At 47.4% G+C, this 25,577-nt stretch overlaps 1 protein-coding gene across 2 annotated transcripts; it reads left to right on the top strand.

The window, feature by feature from the left end:
- On the top strand, nucleotides 1–23,764 carry TRIM35 (tripartite motif containing 35). 2 transcript variants are annotated; one of them, XM_032855651.1, is made up of 6 exons: nucleotides 13–538; nucleotides 12,817–12,912; nucleotides 16,467–16,697; nucleotides 19,707–19,729; nucleotides 20,539–20,657; nucleotides 21,918–23,764. In XM_032855651.1, exons 1-6 carry the CDS (start codon nucleotides 104–106, stop codon nucleotides 22,493–22,495), a joined length of 1,482 nt encoding a protein of 493 aa, XP_032711542.1. In that variant the 5' UTR covers nucleotides 13–103; the 3' UTR covers nucleotides 22,496–23,764. The 2 variants fall into 2 exon arrangements, with proteins under 2 accessions (XP_032711543.1, XP_032711542.1); XM_032855652.1 differs by lacking the exon at nucleotides 19,707–19,729 and having other exon boundaries at nucleotides 1–538; nucleotides 21,918–22,076.
- Nucleotides 23,765–25,577: the final 1,813 nt, after the last annotated feature.

The following is a 25,577-nucleotide window of genomic DNA, read 5'->3' as shown; positions in this document are numbered from 1 at the left end:
GAACGGAAGGGGCCGGGCGCCGCTCTCCGCGGGGTCCCGGAGCCTCCTGGCTGGTGGGAGGGGTGGGGCCAAAGTTGTAGGTTTGGATCCCGCCACTGCGGGTATGGAGCTGGGTCCCGCCGCGTCCCCCGGGCCTTCCCGCTCCTTCAAGGAGGAGCTGCTCTGTGCCGTCTGCTACGACCCCTTCCGCGACGCCGTGACTCTTCGCTGCGGGCACAACTTCTGCCGCGTGTGCGTGACCCGCTGCTGGGAGGTGCAGGTGGCGCCCACCTGCCCGGTGTGCAAGGACCGAGCGGCCCTCGCCGACCTGCGCACAAACCACACCCTCAACAACCTGGTCGAGAAGCTGCTGCGCGAGGAGGCCGAGGGCGCGCGCTGGGCGGGCCACCGTTCTCCGCGACTCTGCCGCCCGCATCGTGGCCAGTTCAGCCTCTTCTGCCTCGACGACAAGGAGCTGCTGTGCTGCTCTTGCCAGGCCGACCCCCGGCACCAGGGGCACCGCGTGCAGCCGGTGAAGGACACTGCCCATGACTTTCGGGTAAGAGCGGCAGTGTGCGGGAGGTCGCCGAGCGCGCACGTGGTGGCCGGGTCCGGAAGGCAACTCAGCACCTCTGACCACCCCCAACCCCGTCCCCCGCCGCTGCAGCCTGCCGGACCTGTGCGCCCGGGCCAGCCCCTCGTCCTGCGGCCAGGACCCGCCGGCGCTCCGACTCGGCTCACCTACAGACAGATCGACCCAGGGGCCTGGGATGGGTGAAGAGGTAGTGTAAACAGGAAGTGTGGGAACTGGGGTTACACGATGCTCCCAAGATGCCCCCTGACCCACTTCTGAAGGGCTGAGGCTCTGCACCCTCTATGCCGGCAGGGTGTGGCCCGGGCGCGGGTGAGGAGGACAGGTGTGGGTACCGCCCAAGAGTCTTGAAGCTTGGCTCATTCAAGTTAGAGGTGTGGGAGTCCCAAGACCTGGCCAGACATGTGGAGACTCAAGGTCTTCCAAAAGGGGTCACATACTTCGCGGAGCTGGCCCTATGTGTTGTGTAGGAGTGGAGAGGCTGTTGGCTTTGGCTGGCTGATTTATTCTGGGTCCCTCTCAGCACCTCAGTGCCTAGCGTTCTTATAGCTATAAAGTGACATAGGAAATATTTTGGTATAGAAGTAACGTGGAGACTACTTGGGTATAAGAAGGGAAAATGATCAGAAAACAAGGATTAGCCCGCTTAGGAATTTTCAGTTTTTGACCTTAGCCCATAGTAAGCCCATGTTCTGACTTTAGCCCATATTTTTTCCATTGTGATGGTACGGTCCTGTGTATGTATCACTTGAAACAAAAGCTCTGTGAAAACATCTGTTGTACTCTGGCATTTTCTGTTATTTTTATTTGTTTTATTTAAAAGATTGCAGAGGGTGTGAAACACCAGTTTTATTTACTCGCCTGAGAAAACATCTGTTGTACTCTGGCATTTTCTGTTTTTATTTATTGTTTTATTTAAAAGATTGCGGAGGGTGTGAAACACAAGTTTTATTTACTCGCCTGCTAACACATGGGTCAGACCTGTTGGTTAGCTGGTAGGAAGCTGAGTGTATTGAAAAGGAGGCACTGTGAGAACCCCTAATGCTTGGTCTCCAGACACTGTTTTTGTTTTGTTTGTTTTAAGGCCTTTCTTAAGAAATATCGAGAGTTGGTTAGATTTTCATACACATTTAGACAGAGTTCAGGTAGAGGGGAATGTCATCAGTATGTATGTATGAATACTATAGTAGCTTGTCAAAAAGATAAGCCTATAACTCCTGTTACCTTATTTAACAGTGGTCCACAACAATGCTTTTCCCCATTTCCACTGGTGGAAGTGCCAGGTCCTGATTTGGGACAGCTGAAGTAAGTGCTGGCATTCTGCGGGCTGGGGTCGAGGTAGGGGGGGCACCATGGATCAAGTCATGACCAATCAGCATGGGGCTGTCACAAGTACAGATCAGGAAGATGGGTAGGGGTCAAGGCCAGGAGCACTAAGGCAGAACCCCCAGGTCTGGGCTAATCCAGGATTCAAGATGAGTGAGTCGGATGCCGGGAAGCATATAGGGTCTAATGATAACTTCCTATTCCTTCGGCAGGTGCCTTGTATTGCTGGGTCCCAGGGATACTGCAAGGCATGTGATAAACAACAATTCATACCTTCAAGGAGTTTCAAGCAGAGATCTGAGGGATGAGGAGGTGTTAGCGAGGCAAAGAGAGTAAGGGAGGGTGTTTCAGCCAGAGGCAGCAGCATACATAAGGGTCCAGAAGCTGGGAGGCCTGGCTTTCTGGGCACTAAGAGAATTTCTGAGTAGTTAAAATAAAGATGGAAATGCAGAAGAACCCATGAGGCCTGAGGCTTGGCCCTTATCCTAAGGACTATACGGAGCAGTAGAAGGGTTTTAAGCAGAGGGATGATGCAGTCAGATTGATGGGCACCCAGGGCGCTGTACGAGGAGGTAGGGAGTCCAGTCTGGAAAGATCTAAGGAGAATGCAGCCCAGGTGTGCTCAGTGTCATGCTCAGTGTCACATCAGTGCGTTGGACAGCTGTGTATCAAGGGCTTTTGTGTTGTGTTGTGTTCTGGGACCTGTGAGGGGAGCTGAGGCCGCAGAATAAGACCGAGCCCTTGCCCTGTGGAGCTCACGGCGTATCGAGGCAAGTCAGACAGGACAAGCTGTGCTGGCTGGCTGGGCGTGGAGCAGTCTGGGAGGCGGGAGCTGGGAGAAGAGGCTGAAGGAGCTGCCGTCACATGCCGTGGGCAGCTCTGAAAGCTTGAAGATGGGACTTCGTGATGCGATGTGTGCTTAGAAAGATCACTCTGGCAACCACGTGAGGAGTTGACGAAAGGAGTAACCATGCCAGCCAGCACTTTGGGAGCTCTTACTGTGTGCCATGCGCTCATTTAATCCTGACAAAACCCCTGTGAGGCTGTGTATTCGTTTCCTGTCATTCTGGTAGTACAGTGCCACAAACGTGGCAATTTAACACAGCGCAGATGCATTTTCTCACAGTTTCGGAGGTCAGAAGTCCTAAAATCCAGGTGTTGCAGACTAGGAGAGAGTTTATTTCCCTGCCTTGCCCAGCTTCTAGAGGCCCCCTCCTCCACCTTTAAGGCCCATCATTCCAGCTTCTGCTTCTGTTACCCGTTGTCTTCTCTGACTGACTCTACTAACTTCCTCCTTCTTCCAAGGACCCTTTGATTACATTGAGTCCACCGAGACAGTTCAGGATTATCATCCGTCTTAAATAATAATTTAATAACATCTGTAAAGTCCTCTTTGTCATATAAATAATACATTCACAGCTTCTAAGTTCTAGGATGTGGACATCTTTATTCAGCTTGCCACAGATACGTACTATTCTCCCCATTTTACAGACAGCGACACTGAGTCTCAGGTTAAGTAACTTGTCCAAAGTCCCAGAGCATATTACACGGAGTTCACCTGGGGCCTTGTTCAGCCCCTACTCTGGTCATGGACTTTGAGAGAAACTTCTCTGGTCCCCGGGTACAACTTTCTGAGCTGGCTGTCTGTTCTGGGAGCTGTGGGGCAGCGGGTCATGTGTGGATATTTAAGAGGCTTGAGTGGACGAGGACCACTGTCCTGCGTGTGGGTGCCTGCACTGTGCCAGGCACATGGTGTGTTCAGTAGAGGACTGAGGAGTCCTAGCCCCTGGCTTCTTGGAGTCAGAGAGTCATGACTGAATACTAATCACACGGACATTCCTGGGAGGGACAGTACAGCAGGTGACAGGTGGCTCTAGCAAGGCACCTGCTCTTGTGTGGTGGGGAGCGATTTCACAGAGACCTGAAGGCTCCGAAGGTTCACTGAGTGCCAGGGCCCCAAGCAGCGCTAGTGGGGCAGAGGGCGTGGTACGTAGGAAGCCAGAGACGTTTGGGCCAGGAATGAGGGTATCCAGGACAGGTCCCAAGGGCCATCCGGGGCATGTGAGAGATCTAAGATTTTGTCCTAAGGACAGTGGGGCGTGAGGGAAGGAACCGCTGAGATACCAGACAGGCTGGAAATGTTGAGACCAGAATGCTGAGGTACGTGTTGGAGCTTGAAGGGACAGCCTTTGGCCCATGTTTATCAAACTTGAACAAGGAAAGGCTGTTGCAACACTGTGACTTAAAATATATGCCATACATACAAATGCTAAGCTAGCGTGAATTCCTCTTGCTTACTGCACATAGAGGCAGTAAAACGACAATAGCAATGGTTTACAGATAAGGTGCAAAGAAAATCCATTGAATTCTAGTTGAAATATTCATCACCGGGCCTTACTTGGCTGAAACGAAAGCACTGCTCTGGGCGGCTGTGAGGCTTGTCTGACGATACTTGTCAGACTGACAATGCTCCTTAACCCTCTTCTAAGTGGTTACTTGATGTGCCGGTCTAAATTTCCCTCTTTGCAGATCCGAATCTTTCCCTGTGATCAGCCAGACTTCATTCAGACCTGGCACATCCTTCACCCGTTCAGTGTGCTTCTGCTCATTCTATCCTTATGAGGCCAGGACAGTGAAAGTAGTGTAGTTTGGCATCAAGGAAGTTGTTAACAAATACGGATGCTGGCACTGAAGTTGTAGGAACTGAAAGCGTGTGTGTGTCGCACTGTTTATAAGGCGACTTGCAAAAGGTTTACTGTAGTTTTTTTTGGGGGGGGGTGGTCATTGAATGAAAAACCTAATTGAAAACTCTTGTGGAAAACTAGCAGATCCCTAAACACAGGCCCAGAGCCACGGGGCACTGTGAGGAGAGGATTCTGTTTTACTAGTGAGAAATCAGAAACTTGGAGAAATGCAGCAGTTCCTGACATTGGCAGGGAATGGGGAAGGTACGTCTAGGATTAAAACTTAGATTTCCTGACTCCCTGTCTGGCATTTGCTCAGCCTTGCATCATCAAAGCAAGCCTGCCCTGATCTCCTGCCAGGTCCCTGCCTTGTCCAGATCACTTTCTTATCCATCCCATGGCTCTGACATGAGAGCCATTCTCTGCCCTCCAGGCTCCTCCTGTACCAGCCCCAATCCATTCCCCATCTGGGGTTCTTCTTAGAATCAGTCTGGCCAAATCTTACCTAGGAATGTTCCATGTTGTCCTTAAGTCTGCCTCCCCTTGCAATTCTTACCACCATTTTCCCAACTGTGCCCTCCCATCTGGATCCCCCCTTATGGGCCAGGCGCTACCATGTCCAAGTTGCGTGGACATTTACTGCCTGCTTGATAAGGCAAGTATCCAGGGCTGGGGGCTTACTGAACACTGCTCAGTGAGGGTCCTGAGTCATGCATGGGACCCTTGCACCAGGCACTGTTGTGGATCCCTGCTTCATGAGGAGTACACAAACACCAAGGGGAAAGGAAGATCAGGAGACTGGGTTGGGGTTAGATAAGAAAGGGATCTGGGCGAGATCAAGTTGTCTTGGAGGCATTTATGCTATCCGTGTAAGAAACTTGAGGAATTGACAGTAGGAGAGTTAAATTACCCATCCCTGAGTGGCACCTAAGAGTGGTGAGAGCCAACACATGCCTGGCACGCTCTTGGAGAACTTTACATGGATTCACTAGTGGGAGCCTCAGAACAGTCCTGCGAGCGAGGTAGTCTCATTCCTCTTGGCCACAGGAGGAGATGGTGCAGAGAAGAGAAGGAATTCACTCGGAATCATCTGCTGCTAAACGGAGCAGGGATTTGAACTTGAGGGCCCAGTGGCAGAGCTCTTTGCTGCTATGTCTGTCTGCCTGAAAACAAGTGTTTGATATACGTAGGGAAAATGACAAGAGCAGAGGCCTAGAAACCCTGGCGATGAGCTAGGTAAGCATGGACAGAAAACTGCATTTCTTCATTTTCACAGTGAAGTTGGAGAGTCTGTAGATGCTTCCATGCCTTCATTTTTAAGGACTAGAGCCTGATTGCCAATGAGAGAGCAAGCTTTTGCCAAAGTCCTCACCTCACCTCACTCACTTTGTTAGTGACAAAGACAAGGGTATAAATCAGGTCTCCTAACTTTCAGTCCAGGAGGCGGTGTGGCGTAGTGGAAAGAACATAAGGGTTTAGTGGACTCATTGATTGGGCAGGTTGGTAGCTGAGTGTCCACTTTGTGCTGAACCTGGGGATATGCATGGATGGGACAGTTGCTACCCTTGCAGGGCAGGCGTCCTTTGCTTCTGCGAAGGTTTATTGAGCACCATTGTGCTGGGCCAGAGGACCTGCCCTTTTTTGGAGCCCGCAGCCTTCCTGGGAAAGTGAGGTGATTGATTATCTAGTGGTAATGAGTGGGGTGATAGAGGTGTACCTGGGAGCTACGAGAGCCCGCAGGGTGCACCTGAGCTCTACTGGGGAGATCAGAATGGCTCTCTGGAGGAATTGAAGGGAGCCTGAGCTGCGTTTTCTAAGCCTTGTTGAGAGAGTTGGGTGGTGCAGACAGGAATTACAAGCAACAGCATATATAGGGTCTTGGAAGTCAGAAAACCTGGCTTGGGCTGGATAGCCCTGGCTGCAGGTGTGTGGTGATGATCGTGGGAAATAGTATTTATTCTTTCTCTTACCTGGGCCTTTCCCATTTTCTGTTACACCATACAGCACCTGTGTTAATGGATATTTTGGGCAAAACAATTTTGTAAAGTCCTTAGGGTAATAAATACACCCTTGAAATGTGTTGCTTAAGCAAATTGTAATTTTTTTAAATAAACGATGTAGACTATAGAATCACATTCTGAATCCTTTAGTGTAAATAAAAAACTTCCTGTTTTGCATGTTTATAAATAAGTAATCCTGAGTGTTGTAATTTGAAACTAAAATCACAGCTCACTTGCTGTTTTGGGCTTGGGGTCTGGGTGATGCTCTGCATCTGTCCTGAGCCAGTTAGCTCCATCCAGGCTGGGGATGACCCGTATTCGTCCAGACCAGGCTTCACAGCCGAGCCCCCTCCAGTCAGCGGGCAGCTTCTGCCTGTTCAGCACATGCTCTGGGCTACATGCAGTCCCTGAATGGTCCGTTTGAGTGGATACACGTATGCTTAGGGTTAAAATCAGAGTATCTAAAGCAAACATGAAAAGTGTACTATTTAGATTCATTTGAATTCATACTGTTTAAATACAGTATTTCCTAGATTAACCACTAAATGCGTGGAAAGGGAAAAAGTGGAATAAAACACACATCGTCAATCCCAAAAAAGGGGAAGAGAAGGAAATACTGAACAAGTGGGGCAAGTAGCACAGAACAAGGTGGTAGGTTTAAGTGCAAATGTACCTGGTAATTCTGTTAACTCTTCCAGTTAAGTGACAGAAGTCAGCTAGATAAGAAAACAACCCAGTTCTGTGCCGCTTTGATAGGAATCGCAAGTAAAATGTATAAGGTTAGGAAGGAGGGAAACTACAATGGCGTGATGTGCAGATGATATAATTGCATATATCTGCATAGGAATTTCTGTTGCAGAGAATAAAAAAAGATGCTACAGATAAATTATGTATATAAATGAGTTTAGAAGAATGCTGGTTGCAAAATCAACTTTAAAATCAATTGTATCTCTGTACATCAGCAATCATAAAAAAAGATATAGTATAAAACAATATATATTGTTAGTATCTAACAATAAATGTAACAGTGCAGACATCTGACAGAGAAAGATACATAATTTCATTGAGAGATATCAAAGACCTAAGTGGCAAAATATACCATGTTCATAGATTAAGAGAATCAGTATTTGATGTCGGTTATCTCCAGACTGATCTATAGAGTCAGGATTGTGCTAATCACCACATGACATTTTGTGGAATTTGGCAAGCTGATTCCAATATTTGTATGAAAACTCAGAGAGCTGGGCACCTGGGTGGCTCACTTGGTTAAGTCTGCCTTCAGCTCAGGTCATAATCCCAGGGTCCTGGGATCAAGTTCCTCACCTGACTGCTTTCTCCCTCTGCCTGCCAGTCCTCCTGCTTGTGTGCATGCACTCTCTCTCTCTAATAAATAAAATCTTGGGGAAAAAAAGGATAACTCAGCCAATGATTGCCAAAACATTCTTTAGGAGACATCTAGCTCTTAGTTTATCTTAACAGCTGTCAAAGTTAAGACTGTGTGATGTTGGCAGAAGACAGTGGGTCAGGGGAAGAGACTAGAGAACTGGAAACATCTGTTTGATGTATGGAGAGGTGGCCTGTACATCAGGGGGGAAGGCTTAGTACTCTAAGTAATGGTTCTGAGGCGGCGAGCTCCCGGGTCACATCATTCACGGGATAAACCACAGGTTATCCACGTTGGACCTAAATGAGAAAGAAAGCCGGAAAGCTTAAATAATACAGGAGATAATCTTTGTGACCTCAGGATATGGAGGGGTTTTTTTGTTTTTGTCCGTTTGGCTTGTTTTTTTAAGCAGTTTGGGAAGGGAGGAGGTATTTTTAAAACAAACCACAGAGCCCTAATTCTAAAGGAAAAAAAAACCTGATAAATTTGACCATATTGAAATTAAGAAATATAAATGATACAGTAGAGTATACTTATTATATATCTAACCCATGGAAGACATATATTGCACATTTATAATAAATTGCTTCAAACCAGTAGGAAAATGACAGGCAACTCCATTGAAAAATGGTCAAAAGGTTTGAACAGGTATTTAAGAAATAAAGATCCAAGTGGTTAATAAACATTTTTCATTAATATCACGTGTGTGGTATAAACTGGTACAGTTGCTTTAGAAAACAGTTTGGCATGATCTACTAAAGTTGAAGATACACATGTTTGTGGCCCATTCCTGTCCCCAGGAATATTTTGCACAGAGACAAGTGTACGTGTGGGCCAGGAGATGTATCTAAGAAGGTTCATGCTATCTGTGTTACTTGAAGATTGTAAATGGCCCAGCTCTCCATGAACACCAGAATGGGTAAATGATTGTGGTGTGTTCATACATGGCATACAGTGCAACAATGAATGATAAACTCAGATGCAATAATGTGTTTGAATCCTACAAACCTTAATGTCAAGGTAAAGGAAACAAGACACAAAAGAATGCGTACAGAACGGCTCCATTAATACAAAGTTAAAAACCTCACAAAATTAAAGTATATTGTTCAGATTAGGGATGTGTACATGGGTGATAGAACTCTGAAGAAAGGCAGGGAAATGCTATACAAACTAGGACCTTTGTTTCCTTGACAGGAAGAAGGGGATAAGATTGAGAAGGGACACGTCCTGGCTGTGATTCAAAGGTGTTCTGTTTATAACTACTTAAGGCACATTTATGTATATTTAAGGCACATTTATGTTTTATGCCAAAGCAAATAAATTGCCAAAAATAAGAGATTGAAAGGTAAAAAACAACTCATTGAACCTGAGAGAAATTGAAGGGATTTCATTGAGGAAGGAATGCTCTAGATAAGTGACAAGAAAAGGCTAAAACTTCTAAAGTTTTCATTTTATAGGCTTTAAGATCTTTGAGGTATAATATATACAATAAGAGGCAGGGATCTTAACTGTTGCATTTGAAGAGTTGTAAGCGTTACACAAACACGGTACTTGCCTCCCCAAAGGATATACAGAACATTCCTGTCACCTTGGAGAGCTCCCTTCTTCCCAGCCAGTCCACCAGGAGGCAACCCACCTTCTGATTTCTGTCGCCATATATTAGCACTGCTGTTCTTGAACTTCTTGTAAATGGAACGATACCATGTATACTTTTTTGTATCTAACTTCGTTCTGGCAAAATTTATATATATATATTTATATATATTTACATATATGTAAACTTAGGTCAATACGTATATGCACATACGTATAAACATGTTAATATATACAAGTACATGTATGTATATATTTATATATGTAAGTATATAAATTCATATATATATATATATATATATACAAACTTGTCAATGTTATATGTGTCACTAGTTCTTTTGTATTGCTAAGTAGTTTTCCATTATATGAATATACCATAATTTATCCATTTTTCAGTGGATATTTGGTTAGTTTCCAGTTTAGTAGTAGCCATTAGTCTTTAAAATGTGTTGTTTAGTTTGACATTTATGGGAAGAAACTCATTAACATGCTAGGTTATTGAAGGGATTGGGCAAAGTATTGACAGAATTATAAACTTACTCTAGAACTAAAAACTGACAACACATTTGGGAATAAGATGACACTTTCAGAAACATTAAGGGTAGGCAGACAAACATAGTACCAGCTTTCCTCATGAGATAGGATGTGTGGTGTGGCTAAGAACATGGCCTTTATTGTTGGGTAAAAATCCTGGCTCTGCTGAAGTCTAACTGTATAATTTTGGCAAGTTACTCAACAACTCTGGGCCCTCTTTTCTCCTCTGTGTAAGAAGCGAGTAGTGCCTGCCTCACAGGAATGTAAGAATTCAGTAACATCTCTCCTGAGTGCTTAATTTAGTGCCGGATGGCATAGCGCATGTGCAGTAGTAACAGCTTGTTACTAATGGAATCAGTGGTGGATCTCATCAACTCGCCTCAGAGAAGGGTCATTTGGGGGTTGGTCTTTGCTGCATTACACCAGAACTGTCCAGGTGCTTCAAGAATTCGGGAGAGGACAGGGACTGTCCCCCTACCCCTGCCTCCCGCACCACCACTGTCTTTATCTGCCTGTAGATCCCTAGCTGTCCGGGTTGAAGGCAGAGTTCTGGGCTGCATTGTTTTGGGGCCAGCACACCCCCTGGGTAATGTGTGTGGGCAGTTGCTTCATTCCTTTCATCCATGCTTATTTGGCAAATCAGAATTGTTTCGAAATTTATTATATGACTTTGTAACAGAATATCTTTTCCCACAAAACCTAAGGATGATATTTCACTGGCCTTGTGGGATATTCATACCGATTTTATTTTGCTTTGAGGAGACACTTTAGAGATGTCATACTACAGAAAACAAAAAGATCTTTTATGTATACTCAAGAAGATCATGAAAGTGGCCAGAATGAGTAGAAAAGAAGAAACCTGCAGAAGACAGAGATCATTATTTTCTGGAGTACAGCAGTTAAAAGAATGGGCTGCGGAGCAGGACAGCCAGCCTCGTTATTGCTGCAAAACAAATTATCTCCAAAAACAGTGGTTTAAAACAAACAGCTATTACTTCATGGTTTCTGTGGGTCGAGAATCTGGGCAAGACATAATTGGGTGTGTCTGCCTCAGATCTCTCCCGATGCTCTGGTCTCATCTGAAGGTTGAAGTAGGCCAAGGTCCCCATTCTAGCTCACTCAGTCAAGTGGCTGCTGGTTGGAGGCCATCCTCAGTTCCTACCCCTGTGGGCCACTCCACAGGCTGGATCACAACGTGGCAGGTGGCTTCCATCCAGCTGAGCAAGCAGTGGGGGGGGGGTGAGAAAGGATGTGCACAGGCTTAGTCACCTCGTCTAAGGCGATATCCCTTTGCTGCTTTTGCCACATTGTGCTGGTTTGAAGCAGGTCATCACATCCAGCCCATGGGGAGCAGATTCTACTGGGGCATGAATCCCCAGAGGTGGGGACCACTGGGACCATTCTAGAGGCTGCCTCCTTCAATCTGCCCTTTGTTCCCCAATGGTTCCTGTTCCCCTAGCATTCAGAATACACTCACTCCCTCCCAAGATCCCCAAACTTCTTACCCTGTGACAACATCAGCTCCTGATTCTTGTCATCTGAATCAGGTCCAGGTGGGGATGAGGATTTTGAGGACAAATCTCTGTTACCTATTGCTGTATAACAAATGTCCCCCAAATTTGGAATCTTCAAGCAATAGACTTTCCTATCTTACAGGAGGGAAGGATCACCAGGGGCCATCCTGGAGGCTGCCTACCACCACTGTCTAGGTTAATGTCCTTATCCTGCCACATACTAGCTGTGTGCTCATGGGCAAGTCACTTCCTTTTATGTGCTTTTGGGGTGGTTTTTTTTTTTTTTTTAATTTATAAAATGAGGCTAATCATATTACTACCTAATAGGGATAATGTGATGATTAAGTGATATAATTTGTGAAGTAATTAGCATATTCCCTGGCAGATAGTAAATGCTCAATAAATGCTAGTCACTTGTAATTATTGCCACTAGAATTGTTACTATTTTTCCAAAGGAAAACTTGGTAAGCTTTCTCAGAATTACGAGAGAAAAGGATAAAATGGAAAGTAATGGATAGACCTTGAATACAAAAGGGAGGAATCCAATCTCAAACTGGTAGTGGTTCTTCAAGGAGTCCAAGGAGATCAGAGCACTAACAGTTAAGTTTAAAAAAACAAAACTACTAAACCAAAAGGATTTGATTAAAGCAGTGATTAAAGTATTTTTCGTGTCGCATGCACTGTTGGAATATTGCAATAAGGTAGGGAATTGGGGAGACAAAAAAAAAAACAAAAAAACAAAACCCTCAGGTAGTTTAGATAAGGCCCTGTAGGAATAACTGGATTGACCTGGAATCAGATCTGTCCAGTTTAGAAAGTCATGAAGAGAGCCTGTGAGCACATGGTCTGTATAGTGGCAACTGCTCAGGGGTTCATGGACAGCCTGTACTGGCTGTAGGCTGGAGCGGGATGCCCTTCTGAGCTGTACTGTGGCTAGCTTGAAAGGGAATGGGTCATTTACCTCCTCCGCCATGTCTCCCCATCTGTACCAGGTATAAAACAAAGGGGCCGGTTAGAAGGGTTTGAGAGCCTTCAAGCTAAAAACCAGAGTCAAGGTTAGGGTTACACCGTGCAGCCTGTGGACGGACGGGTTGAGTAAATGTGGTTGAGCTGTACCCACACTGAAGTGGGATTCCAGTTGTAAATGGAGTATGTCCTCCCCTGCCTGGCCTCCAGCCCTAATGTTGCTCCTTCTCATTCCTCATGGCAGGCCAAGTGCAGGAACATGGAGCACGCGCTGCGGGAAAAAGCCAAGGCCTTCTGGGCCATGAGGCGTTCCTACGAGGCCATTGCCAAGCACAATCAGGTGAGTGCTCTGGCTGGGCCGGGAGATGAGGGATACCTGGGGCCGTGGGGGAATTGGTGGGGGAAAGGCTAGGGTGGGCGGGCCCTGGCTGTGGCTGTTGACACAGAATCAGCCTTCTCTAACCCTGAGGATCTAGCGTAGTCCTGTCCTAGGTGACTGATTGTGGTGGCACTGCCGTGGCCTAAGTGGGTGGGCGTGGCCATGCCATCAGCTGTGAGAAGGGGGAACTTTAGCACGTGCTGCACTTGACCATCTACCCAGTTGCTCATGCCAACAATGACCTGGGGCTCTTTAGTTACTCCTCTTCCCCTCTTCCTCCCCGGGTCCTCTCCCTCAGCAGTCCTGGCCTAACTGAAAATACATCACGTCCACTGGACGCTCTGTTTCCCCTGCCACCCTCAGTATTGGATGTCTCCATTGTTCCTCACCTGGCCTCCTACTTGGGCCCCAGGCTTTCGCTCTTGTTCTGCAGTCCATCTCCACAGAGTGGACTGATTTTTCTGAAAAATACATGGATTGTATCACTCCTCTGCCTAAAACTGTCGAGAGGCTTCATCACCCTTGCAGTCCAGACTCCTCACTGTGGCCTCCAGGGCCCTCGTCCAACCCCTGCCTGGCCCTCGGCTTCATCTCCTCCCATGCTTGGCTCCAGCCACATTGGCCTTCTTTCTGTCCCTCCAGGGAACTACATCTTCTCAGATCCTCCCATAAGGAGCAGCTTGGCATTAAGATCTCTGTTCAGACATCCCTTGGGAGAAGTGTTCCCTGATCACCCTCCCCAAGTAATTCTCCGCTTTACTTGCACTCATGTCTCCCTGTTTTTGATTTCCTCAGAATACCTTGTTACCTGCAGTTAACATTTTTTACTTATTTTTTTATTTGCTTCCAATAGAATATAATGAAGGCTACACTACTATGTGAGAGAGTTCTTGGCTCACAGTAGGTGATCAATAAATGTTTGTAAATTGAGTGAAGGAGTTGTCTCCCTTCTTTCCCCACCCTCCTTGTTTATACATATCATCCTCTCTCCCTCTGAGTGCCGTGTGGATGGGCAGCTGGGTTTCCGTTGGGTTGTGCTGGCTTTGCTCTGTCACTCCCTGGGTGAGTGCTTCTGCTAAGTACTGCTCAACTAAGAGCCCCCACCCCCACCCCCAGCCTGGGCTGCCTGGCACTCCCCGCCTGTGCCCGTGTGCCCGTGGGAGGGGACCAGGCTCAGAAGGCGCCTCACTAATCTCTGGCCGTTGTCTGTCCCCTGAGCTGCAGAGCTGGTGGAACAGCAGAAGGAAAGATTGTGAAATGTTGGTGACCAGGGCAGTAACTGCAAAGCAGAACTGCTTTCAAAGCCAGACCCCAGTCTCCAGGCCCATCCCCACCCCCTCTAAGCTAATCCCTCCATCTATAAAAAGAGGACAATTCTGTCTTACTAGGAAGTTTATAAACATTCAGTTGGGATAATGCATGTGAAGTGCCCAACAGAGAAAAGCCCTTCACCATTTTCATGTTTTATGGACCATTGAACTGCTGTGAGCGGCGGTTTTCACTTTTTCAGTGAAACCTTATGTTACGTTGTCAGAGCCATTGCACCGTTGAGCTCCCGGTCCAGACACTTAGTGACTGGCTTCCGCATGGCAAGTTGCTTTACCTGCAGGCACTGTGGAATCATGGAGCTTCACCTCTGTCACTCGAGTTCCTTTTGTGGTCAGCCCTGTTCCCCTGGCTGGCCTTGTGCCCGACTGCGGTGGTGGTGCCTGGGGCATGTCTGTATGGCCAGGTGATGGCCCCTGTCTGCCCGGCCCAGGCACTGTGGCACTCTGACATGGCCCCATGTGAAGATTCCAGGGTTTCCAAGTGATCCCTGCTTTTCCCCTAAACCCAGTCAGTGCAGGTTGATGAGGGAAGTGAAGGCTTTGAGTGCCCCTTTGATGCGAGGTTCCAGATTGCCAGCAGGAAGGGTGGCTGAACTTGACTTTACGCTGGTGAGTTTTTGCTGCCTGCTGGTCTTTATCTTCCTGTGTGACAAAAATCATCCTGGATTTCACTGCCTCCCACCATGCACAATCAGTCTCTTGAGCCTGGTATTTCGACAGTGCCATCTCTTCTCATTTGAATCTCTTTGTTAGTTTGTACACTGTTTTACAAGTACAAAGCCATTTGTGTTTCTTCTGTGAGTGCTTTTTTTTTTTAATATCTGTCTTTTCCCTTGGTGGATTCGTAAGAGTGCTTTGTATGTTAAGAAGAAAAACAGTTACATGTTACATATATTTTTCCCAGTTTGTCATTTCTTTTCCAGTGAATCATTTTTACTTTTTTGGGGTCAGTTTCATTTTTTTCAGTGACTATTTTGTCATCACACTGTGAGAGCCGTGAACATATATTGAACTTTCAGTCCGAAGATGAGATTTGTGATTGCTACAGCACAGATTTTGAGTTGTTTTTCCATTGGTCCTCTTGGAATTGTATTTATGCATTTAACTTTATTAGTAGTCTCTTACCATTCAAAACTACTTCTGTTAATGTCTATTCAGTGATCACATTTTTCTTTGAGGCTTCTCAGTTTTGTTTCTTTTTTAAAAAGATTTTATTTATTTATTTGACTGAGAGAGGGAACACAAGCAGGGGGAGTAGGAGAGGGAGAAGTAGGCTTCCCGCTGAGCAGGGAGCTGGATGCAGGGCTTGATCCTAGGACCCTGGAAACATGACCTGAGCCAAAAGCAGGTGCTTAGCCAACTAAACCACCCAGGCGTACCACAGTTTCTCAGTTTTTTATTAGAAAAGGTCTTCTTCATTCCAAGATGAGTACTATTTCTCTGCTTTTTCTTTGAGTCCATTTATGGTTTTGTTTTAACTTTTAAAAAAAATTTCTTAACAAAAAATTATTTGATAGAGAGGGAATGAATGAGAAAGCATGAGTGGGGAGAGGGAGAGGCAGACTCCCTTTTGAGCAGGGAGCCCCGTGTGGGGCTCGATCCTGGGACCCTGGCATCATGACCTGAGCCGAAGGCAGATGCTTAACTAACTGAGCCACCCAGGCACCCCTGTTACAACTTTTTTTTTAAAGGTTTTTGTAGTTATGATTAGGGGTACACATATTGGGAATGATTCAGCTTTAAAATAAATACTTCTACTCTTCTTTTGGTAAGTCTCTGGATCAGACAGATTTGAAGTCCCGAGATGGGAAGGCAGATAATTGTTAAAAGTCGTTGTTATTTTCAACAGTTCATTTCTGTGATTCAGGATTTCCCTTGCTATGTTGCACAGAACCAAGGTACAGAATATTGTGTGTTGAAGATCTAGACAACAGGTGTCATCGATAAGCAGATTTGATTTGATTTTCTTAATTTATCGAGACAATCTCATTACGCTGTGTGACTTTAAACTTACAGATTTATGCTAATAAAACTGCATCTGTATGTTACCTGTTGGGGTTCTACCCCTGGTTTCTATTGATTAGAGAGATCCATTGCTTGAATCCTGAGAGCCCCGAGGCCACATGCTGCCTGAGAGGTTCCCTCTGAGCCTGAGCCTCCGTGGGCCCATCCTGCTCTGTGCTGTAGGTGGAGGCTGCCTGGCTGGAAGGGCGAATCCGGCAGGAGTTTGACAAACTCCGCGAGTTCCTGCGTGTGGAGGAGCAAGCCATCCTGGATGCCATGGCCGAGGAGGCGAGGCAGAAGCAGCGTCTGGTGGAGGAGAAGATGAAGCGGTTGGCGGAAGACACAGAAGCTCTAGCCCAGGAGATCGAGCGGCTGCAGGTGGAGATGAAGGAGGATGATGTTTCTTTTCTCATGGTGAGGGGTTCACCGTCTGGCTTCAGGGACAGCGGGCAGGTGTTGGGGAGCCCATGGGGAGCCGGAGACCACCGGCCCCCGCCACCCCCCCAGTCTTCCCGCAGTGTTGGGGTGCTGGGCTGGAGGAGTCCCCGGAGGAGGTACCCTGCCTGTCAGGAGGCCGAGGGGACTTTCAGCAGTGTGGACAGAGTTTCTGGGGGCCTTCTCGCTTCTTTCTGCCTCTCTCCTTTCCTTGTCCCTCTCCCTGCCTCTCGTACTCCTGCTCGCTCTCTCTCTGTTTCTTCTTTCTCTGCACCTCAGTACAGCTGAGTACCTTGTAAACAAGGTGGAAAAGTTGCAGAGGTAATGCTGGGTGCCCTGGAGACCTCTGGGTCCTCCCACTGTTAACACCGTGTATCACCTCCTGGCACATTTGTCCGTAGAAACCCGACCTTGGTGCATTATAATGAGCTAAACTCCAGACTTATTTAGAGCCCACCAGTTTTTGCATTAATATCCTCCTTCTGCTCCAGGATCCAGTCCAGGGACCCATATCGCACTTAGTTGTCCCATGCCCCAGTGTCCACTGGTCTGTGACAGTGTCTTACTCTTGTTTTTCATGACCTTGGCAGGCCTGAGGACTGCTGATCAGGTAGCCCGTAGACTCTTCTCTCAGTCTGGGTTTGCCTGATGTTTTGTTCATGATTAGATGGAGGTTATAGGATTTTAGAAAGAAGACAAACTAGAATATTCTAAAATTATACAATTATTTTAATTCTTAATTTAAATATGTTTTTATGTTCTCTGTTGCTCTCTTAAGAAAAGGATGACTCTATTCTCTCTTTTTAAACTTACATGTTTAGTTCATTTTCTTTTTTACTTTTTATGTTTCTCACACCTGTGCCCCCCTCTTGCCCCCTGCCCATGAGTCTTATGGAGATATGTCTGTAACTGGAAAGCTAGTTTGGAAATTGGAAATCAGTCAGGATAGTGAGCTATCTCCTTCACTTAGAGAACAGCTGAACTCTCTGGAAAGGGGAGAGTTTGTAGAGTGGATTGAGAAGGGACAGATACAGCCTGCATTCGGGCCAGCTGTCACATCCTGGCTGGTGACTCCTGTGGGTTTTCCGCCTCACATGAAGCTTTGAACCCTGGTGTCTCCTGTCTCCAAAATGCCCCTGATCATAAAATCATTTGGTGGGTTCTAAAAGCTGATTCTCTGCTGTTTCTGTTTAGGAAATTGGGAGCGGCCAGGACCCACTATGCTTTCAGGGATGCTTTTATGACTTTTTAAAAATAATATAACAGCTTTATTGAGATACAATTCTCACACTGTGTAATTCACTCACTTAAACTGTACAGTCCAGTGCTTTTTACTCTTTGTTCACAGAGTTGTGCATCCATTACCGTGATCAACTGTAGCACGTTTCATCTCCAGAAACACAAACCTCATACCCTTAAGCTGTTGCCTTCCTGTGCCTGGCCCCCTACCCCCCACCTGCCACCGTTAGCCCTCAGCAAATGCTGATTTCCTTTCTGCCTCTAAGGATTTGCCTTGTCTGGACACTTCTGTAAACGATTTCCATCAGTGGAATCTGATTGCAGCCCTTTTGTGACTGGCTCCTTTCACTCAGAATGTTTTGAAACTCCATCCTGTCGCAGTGTGTATCAGGCATGGCTGAGTAATATTCCCTTGTACGGATATATTATGTTTTATGTGTACATTCATCAATTGATGGACGTTTGGGTTGTTTTTCTGAGCTGTTACAAATCACACTGCCATAAACATGCATGTGCAAGTTTTTGTGTAGACACAGGTTTTCCTTTCTCTTGGGTATGTGCCTAGGAATAGAGTCACTGAATCACATGGTAACTAGTAAGTGTTACTGTTTGAGGAATTGCCACACAGCTTTTCAGGCGACTGCACTGGTGTTTATAGTCCCTGAGCAGTGGATGAGGACTAATTTCTCCCCATCCTTGCCAACACTGGCCTTTTTTTCTTTTTTCTTTTTTCTTTCTTTTTCTTTTTTATTTTTACTAGCCACTGCAGGGTGTGAAGTGGTATCTCATTGTGGTTTTAATTTTCATTTCTTCGATGGCTAATGCTGTTGAGCACCTTTTTGGGGACTTGTTGGCCATCTGTATATCTTTGGGGAACTGTGCATTCCAGCCCTGTGGCCATTTTTTAAATTGGGTTGCTTGTCATTTTGTTGTTGAATTACACGAGTTTTTATATATTCTGCATATTAGACCTTTATCAGATACATGATTTATAAATAGTTTCTCCCATTCTTTGGGTTATTTGTTATTGTTGGTAGCTTCCTTTGAAGTATAGAAGCTTTTCACTGTGATGGAGTCCAGATTAGCTGTGTTTTATTTCCTGTTTGTGCTTTTGGTGTCATGCCTAAGAAACCATAGCCTAATCCAAGGTTGTGAGTTTTATAGGCTTAGCTCCACAATTAAGGCTTTGAATTAATTTAAAAAATTTTTGTATATGGTGGAAGGTGGAAATCCCAGGTTCATTCTTTTGCATGTGGATATCAGGTTGTCCCAGCACCATTTGCCGAAGACCATTCTTCATCGAATGACCTTGGCACCCTATAGAAAACCAGTTGACAGTAAATATGAGGGTTTACTTCTCGACTTCCAGTGTCTTTCCTTATGTTAATACCACACTGTCTTGATTACTATTGCTTTTAATACATTTTGGAATCAGGAAATGTGAACCACCAACTTTGTTCTTGTCCCAGACAGTTTTGGCTATTCTGGGTTCCTAGAATTTCCATATGGATTTCAGGATCAGCTTGTCAGTGTCTGCAAAGAAGCCAGCTAGAATTTTGGTAGGAATTTTATTGACTCTGTAGATCTGTTTGGGGAGTTTTGCCATCTTAACAATGTTAAATCTTCTGATCCATGAACATGGGATATAGGACTCATTTTGAGGTCAGAAACTTATGTGTATATGTGGTTTTGTTTTGTTCTGTTTTTTTTTTCCCTGTATTTATGTCTCTGTCTTTTTTTCTCTGTTAGAAACACAAAAGCCGAAAACGCCGGTAAGTTGCCAAGGCTGGTGGAGGGGAGGGGAAGAGCAGGCAGAAATCCCAGGGGTGCCAGCCAGCTCCAGTGGCTCCAGGGCCAGGCAGGTAATGAAGCCAGCTGGGTGTAATACAGTGGGAGTGGGGGGACTGGCCAGGGTGAGAGAGCCCTCTTTCAAGGCCTTGCACTTGGATTGGCACTGGTGAGGTGTTGTTCTCCTGAGTGTGGAAAATGACCACCCACTATGCGGGGAGAAAATGTGTCATCCTGCACACTGCTTGTGTTTCTCAGTGGGTCCTCCCAACACCTAGGCTTATCTCTTGATTAGCCCCTACCTCCGAGAGCCTCAGCACACATTGGTTTCTGTTGATGTCTGTTGGGTTCACGGTGATGAACTGTATCCCAGTCAGAGCTGCACAAAGATGGAAGAGAATGTTTAGGAGAATAGTGAGTTTCCTGTTACTGGAGGTGTTCAAGCAAAGGCCAGTGTTACCTCCAGACATTGGGACTAGAGGACCCTTAAGGTCCCTTCTGCCTCAGACATCCCATGAGCAGATTCTGCCCACAAGGATGGGCCCTGTGTCTGAGAAGCTTCTATCCTATCTATATTTATCCAAGTGGGGCCAGGTCGGGCCTGCATTCTCAGTCCTAAGGAGCCGTGAGCTGCCTGGTTGGCCTCTGGCTCCTCTCCCATCAGAGCCCAGTCTAGGTCTGTCTTGGGTAGAGTGGCCAGGAATGAGCCCTGTTGCCTGTTTCCGGCTGACCTGGTTAGGCCCAGGATGCATGGCTCTGGCCCTGCCCACCTGGCCCAACTCTCCTTTCCCAGCCTCTTCTGCACCATGGAGCCGGAGCCTATGCAGCCGGGCATGCTCATCGACATCTGCAAGTATCTGGACTCCCTGCAGTACCGCGTCTGGCGGAAGATGGTCACCTCTGTAGAATCTGGTGAGTGGGCAGTGTGGACAGGGGTTCCAGACAGGGGCGGTACTTCCTACGAGCCTCGTTTCTCCCAGCTTTCCACCCCATCGGAGCTTCTCCAGCCCCTTTCACACACAGTTCCCTTGGTGCCCCACCGCTCAAGCTCTCCTGGCAGACCCCTTCCTCTTTGGGTCCTGACACTTGGCCACCTCTGCAGAAAGAGGAGCTGGCTGCCCTCTCTCTCCAGAACTGTATCATATGGATGACGAAAGCGCTGAGTGTTTCTGTCCCCTTCTAATTCATATGTTGAAGCCCTAACCTCTGATGTGATGGCATTCGGAGATGATGGGGGCCTTTGGGAGGTGATTGGGACCTGTGAGGTCACGAGTGTGGAGCCCCAGGATGTCAGTGCCTTGATGAGGAGAGGCACCAGAGAGCTGGCTTTCTCTGCCTCCCTCCCCTTTGTGAGGACACAGCAGGAAGGTGGCTGTCTGTGAGCCACGAAGAGGGCCTCACCAGAACCCAACCGTGCTGCACCCCGATCTCAGACTTTGGTCTCCAAAACTGTGGGAAAGACGTGTCTGTTGTTTGAGCCACTTAGTCTGTAGTATTTTTGTGTAGCAACCCAAGCTGACGGAGACCTCAGGATTTTAGAGGGAGAGCTGTCAGTGACCCAGAGGAATGTTACATGCTTCTCTCAGTCATCGAGGGAGTTGTGTGAGCACCGGGGTCCCTGCTTCTGTGGGTTTCCCTTGGCTGCCGTAACAAAGGACTGCATGCTGGAGCCCTACAGATGACCAATTTACTTGCTCACACTTCCAGAGGCTAGAAGTCCAAAATGAAGATGTCAGCAGGGCCATGCTTCCTCTGAATCCTATAGGGAAAGCCTTCTTTGCCATTTGCTAGCTTCTGGTGTTTACTGGCTGTCCTTGGCTGGTGGCTGTAGCCCCATGATCTTGGTCCCTGTCATCATCTGGCCTTCTCCCCTCACATGTCTGTGTCTGCTCACTCAACTCCTGTCTGATCTCATCTTAATCACGTCTGCGACCCCATTCCCACATAAGTGTGCCTTCCGAGGTACTGACAGTTAGGACCTCAGCCTCTTTTTTGGTGGGGCACAGCTCAACCCAAAACACGGCCTCTCAGTCCCACACAGCTCCCTCTGGGCGCTGGGGCCAGGTGGGACACAGTGGGTCACTTTGGGGGGAATGGAGGCACCGCTGGCATGGCAGAAGGGCGGCCCATGAGGTTTGCTGATTTTTCCCCACTTCTTGCCTCTGCTCTCAGTGCCTTTCAGCTTCGATCCCAACACCGCAGCCGGCTGGCTATCTGTGTCCGATGACCTCACCAGCGTCACCAACCATGGCTACCGAGTGCAGGTGGAGAACCCGGAGCGCTTCTCCTCCGCGCCCTGCCTGCTGGGCTCCTGCGTCTTCTCCCAGGGCTCCCACACCTGGGAGGTGGACCTGGGGGGGCTGCCAAGCTGGCGGGTGGGTGTGGTGCGGCTGCGCCAGGATGCTGGCGCTGAGGGCCACTCACATAGCTGCTACCACGACACCCGCTCGGGCTTCTGGTACGTGTGCCGCACACAGGGGGTGGATGGGGACCACTGCATGACCTCGGACCCAGCAACGTCGCCCTTGGTCCCGGCCATCCCTCGCCGCCTGCGTGTGGAGCTGGAGTGTGAGGAGGGCGAGCTGTCCTTCTACGATGCCGAGAGCCACTGCCACCTCTACACCTTCCACGCCCGCTTTGGGGAGGTGCGGCCCTACTTCTACCTGGGGGGTGCGCGGGGGGATGGCCCCCTTGAGCCTTTGCGCATCTGTCCCCTGCGCATCACCATCAGGGAGGAGCTGGATGGCTGAGGCCGACCAGGAGCCTGGCCGCTGCTGCCAGGGACTTGCGTGGTAGTCCTGTTTTCTTTCTGTCCCTCCCTCTCAAGCTGCTCTCACTTCCGTACCTCTGAACCGTCGGCCTACTTGCCAGGATCTTCCCTGCGGATCAGTCTTGTCCTCCTTCTGTAGCTCCAGGCCCCAAGCCGCCCCCTTCATTTCTGAAGGCATCCAGGGGACACCTCATTCCAGAGCCCTGGCACCTTCCGGGTGTGGATTTTCTAAACCCAAATTCCAAGATGTCTGAGGATAACACTGACTTCTATGGATGGGCCTGTTTTAACATGTGGGTCTTAGTATCTGGGTATGGTGAGGCCAGCAGACCTGGAGAGCCTACTGTGGGAAAGAGCTTGTTATTTACAGTTCCCAAGAAGCACCAGAGCCACTGAGGAGGCAGAGGGAGTTGAGGGAGCACGAGGTGGGAGACTTTGTTACGGTTTTAGTGACAAGAACAGGCTTGGCAGGGGCTCTGAGTAGACAGGTTTGGGATCTGCTAGTTGGAATAATTTTGGCAGGCTCTGGGGCGTAGGGGCCGCCCCCCAGTTGTTGGGGGTGATGGGACTGGGGGACTGGGGACGATCTGGAGAGGAAGCAGTGACCCTGCGGGATTAGAGTTCTGTGAGAGCCAGGTAAAGGAAGTGGTTGGGGGTATAGTGGTCGGTTTGCATATGAAAGGCGTGCTCCAAGTAGTTGGTTGCTCTCTCCGGAAATTGGCTAGGGCCAGAAAGAGCAGTTTCCCTGAGGTCAGAGTTTCTACAATTCAGATAAGAAAATCTGGTTCATACAGCACTGCTGCTGTGGCTTTGGAGCAGGCCCCGGGCCCCAAACTTGGCTGTCACTTTATACCAGTATGTTCAGACCTCTCCACAGAGTCCCCTCGCATCCCCCAGGGCAGAGGCAAGGCTGCCTGCAGGTCAGCTCTGATTTATCTGTTTACCTTTCTTGGACTATTTCCAAATAGTGACTATTTGGACTATTTCAGACGCGATTTTAAAAACGGCAGTTTAGACCCGTTCCTGCTATGGGCCTCCGTTTCCTCAGCTATAGATGAGATAGGAGGACTGGAAAATTACGTCCTATAGATGCTATGAAAGAAACAGCTCGGATTCATTCTTATAAAGTAATGAGAATGGAAGGAAAGAGGGGTCATTTCCAGTGAGGACGTAGGAAAGGGAGGAAACGGTCCTGGGGAGTGGTGGGGGGTCCCTCGCTTAGCCTTGCTGGCCGCAGCCTGCTCCTTGCTCTATTCCCCTGTGCGTTTTCACCCTGACTTCTTCTACCCCCGCCCTACCATGTCTATGGACCTCCACCTCCACCTCTTCTTCCTCGCATCTGCCTGAAGAGGATTTTTAATTGTCAGCCATCCCGCCCCAGGAAACAGCACAGTGAAAGGAAATACCGGCCTATAGGGGTGGCGGTGTTCTCATGGGGGCATGTTCCCATCCGGAGGGCTCATGTTCTTTTTGTCCTGTCTGTGCCCCAGGTTCACAGAAAAGGACATTTTAAACAGGACGATTCAAAACTGTGAGGCGATTTGATATGTGCAATTGGTAGGGGCCACAGGGAGGGACGCAGTAGGAGATGCCACCAGATGTGGGGTACCGGGTCAGAATGTTGGTAGACTGGTGTGCGCAGGTCCTGTCTGAAGGCACTCGGGCTCAGGGCGCTTTGGCGGCCAATATGTCTGAGACCAGTGTGCATTCTCTAAATATTTATCTAGCCCATCAAATACAATCTCTAGGATAATCCTGATCTGAAATTATTTTGTTAGTTACAATAAACTTTTTAAAAAGTTTTTTATTTCCAACTTAGATATTGGAAAGGGGTTTCTGAAGAGGATAATTTGGATAGCCTGGACCTCTTTTTTTAAAAAAATAAAAATGATATTTGAACTAAAACCCACTTTTTCTCTGGACATTTTCCTTTCCGTGTTCTTGTAAGCAAAAGTTCATCCATGACAAAGGTTCATCCAGGTTGCAGCATGTATGTGACCTTATTCCCTTTTATGATCAGGTACCATGCCATTGTGTGGACATACAACGTTTATTTATCCATTCTTCAGCTCATGGGCATTTACGTTGTTTCCATTTTTGGCCATTACAAATAATGTGTGGACGGATGTTTTGTGTGGATGTATGTTTGCCATTCTCTTTGGTATTTATCTTCCTAGGAGTGGGTTTGGTGGTGCATGCATGAAATCTGTTTAACCTTTGAGGAGCTGCTAGGCTGTTTTTCAAGGGAGCTGTGCCATCTTGTATTCTCATCAGAGGTGCACGAGGATTCCGTTGTTCCATATCCTTGTCCACACTTGTTATTCTCTTTCAGCCATCCTTAATGATATGATGGTGAAGTGATACCTCCTTGTGGTTTTGATTTGCATTTCCCTGATGACTGATGATACAGAGCATCTTTTCATGTGCTTGTTGCCATTTTTGTATCTTAGGAGAACTGCCTTTAGATCCTTTGCCCATATTTGAATGGGTTACTTGTCTTTGTATCATTGAGTATAAAAGTTCTTTATACATTTAAAATACGAGTCCCTTTTCAAATACATCATCTACAATTTTTTTTTTTCTCCCATTCTGTGGGTTGTCTTTTCACTTTCTTGGTGATGGCCTTTGAAACGCAAAAGTTGTTAACTTTGATGATGTCTAGTCTTATTTTTTCTCTTGTTACTGTACATCCTAGAAATCTCCTTCCCTTAAACCCAGGTACCTCAGTTTGGGGGTTTTGGCTCAGGAATGAGGCGATTCACTTGTTGACAGAGAGCCCTAGTGCACAAACATCCTCTGCTGTTGAACCCTCTCCCTCCCTTGCCTTCTACTTTCACTCGTCCCTGTGTCAGTCTCTTCCTTTTACTATAAACAGGCTGAAGACAGCAGTCCACTAGGCAGCCTCCCCTTCTCTCGCTTCTCTCACCTTCGGTCCATCTCGTGTGTTGATGCCAGAAGCGCCATCCTTCAGTCTTGCCTCTCACCCAGGTGACACCCCACTCCAACCTGCCCCAGGCCCTTTCTCCAGGGCGCAGTTAGGACCTCATTACTCAGCTCTGCCT

This window comes from Lontra canadensis, unplaced genomic scaffold (genome assembly GCF_010015895.1).
Source record: "Lontra canadensis isolate GAN:19392208 unplaced genomic scaffold, GSC_riverotter_1.0 scaffold10, whole genome shotgun sequence".
In the NCBI taxonomy this organism is placed as follows: domain Eukaryota; kingdom Metazoa; phylum Chordata; class Mammalia; order Carnivora; family Mustelidae; genus Lontra; species Lontra canadensis.
The sequence above is the reverse complement of the archived record's forward strand: the minus strand, read 5'-3'. Positions and strand labels throughout refer to the sequence as shown.

Bases quoted from the DNA above. Each gene is read 5' to 3' on its own strand.
- TRIM35 (XM_032855651.1), top strand. From the start codon at position 104: ATGGAGCTGGGTCCCGCCGCGTCCCCCGGGCCTTCCCGCTCCTTCAAG. The intron at 539-12,816 runs GTAAGAGCGGCA...TCCTCATGGCAG, and splicing joins ACACTGCCCATGACTTTCGG to GCCAAGTGCAGGAACATGGA. The intron at 12,913-16,466 runs GTGAGTGCTCTG...TCTGTGCTGTAG, and splicing joins CCATTGCCAAGCACAATCAG to GTGGAGGCTGCCTGGCTGGA.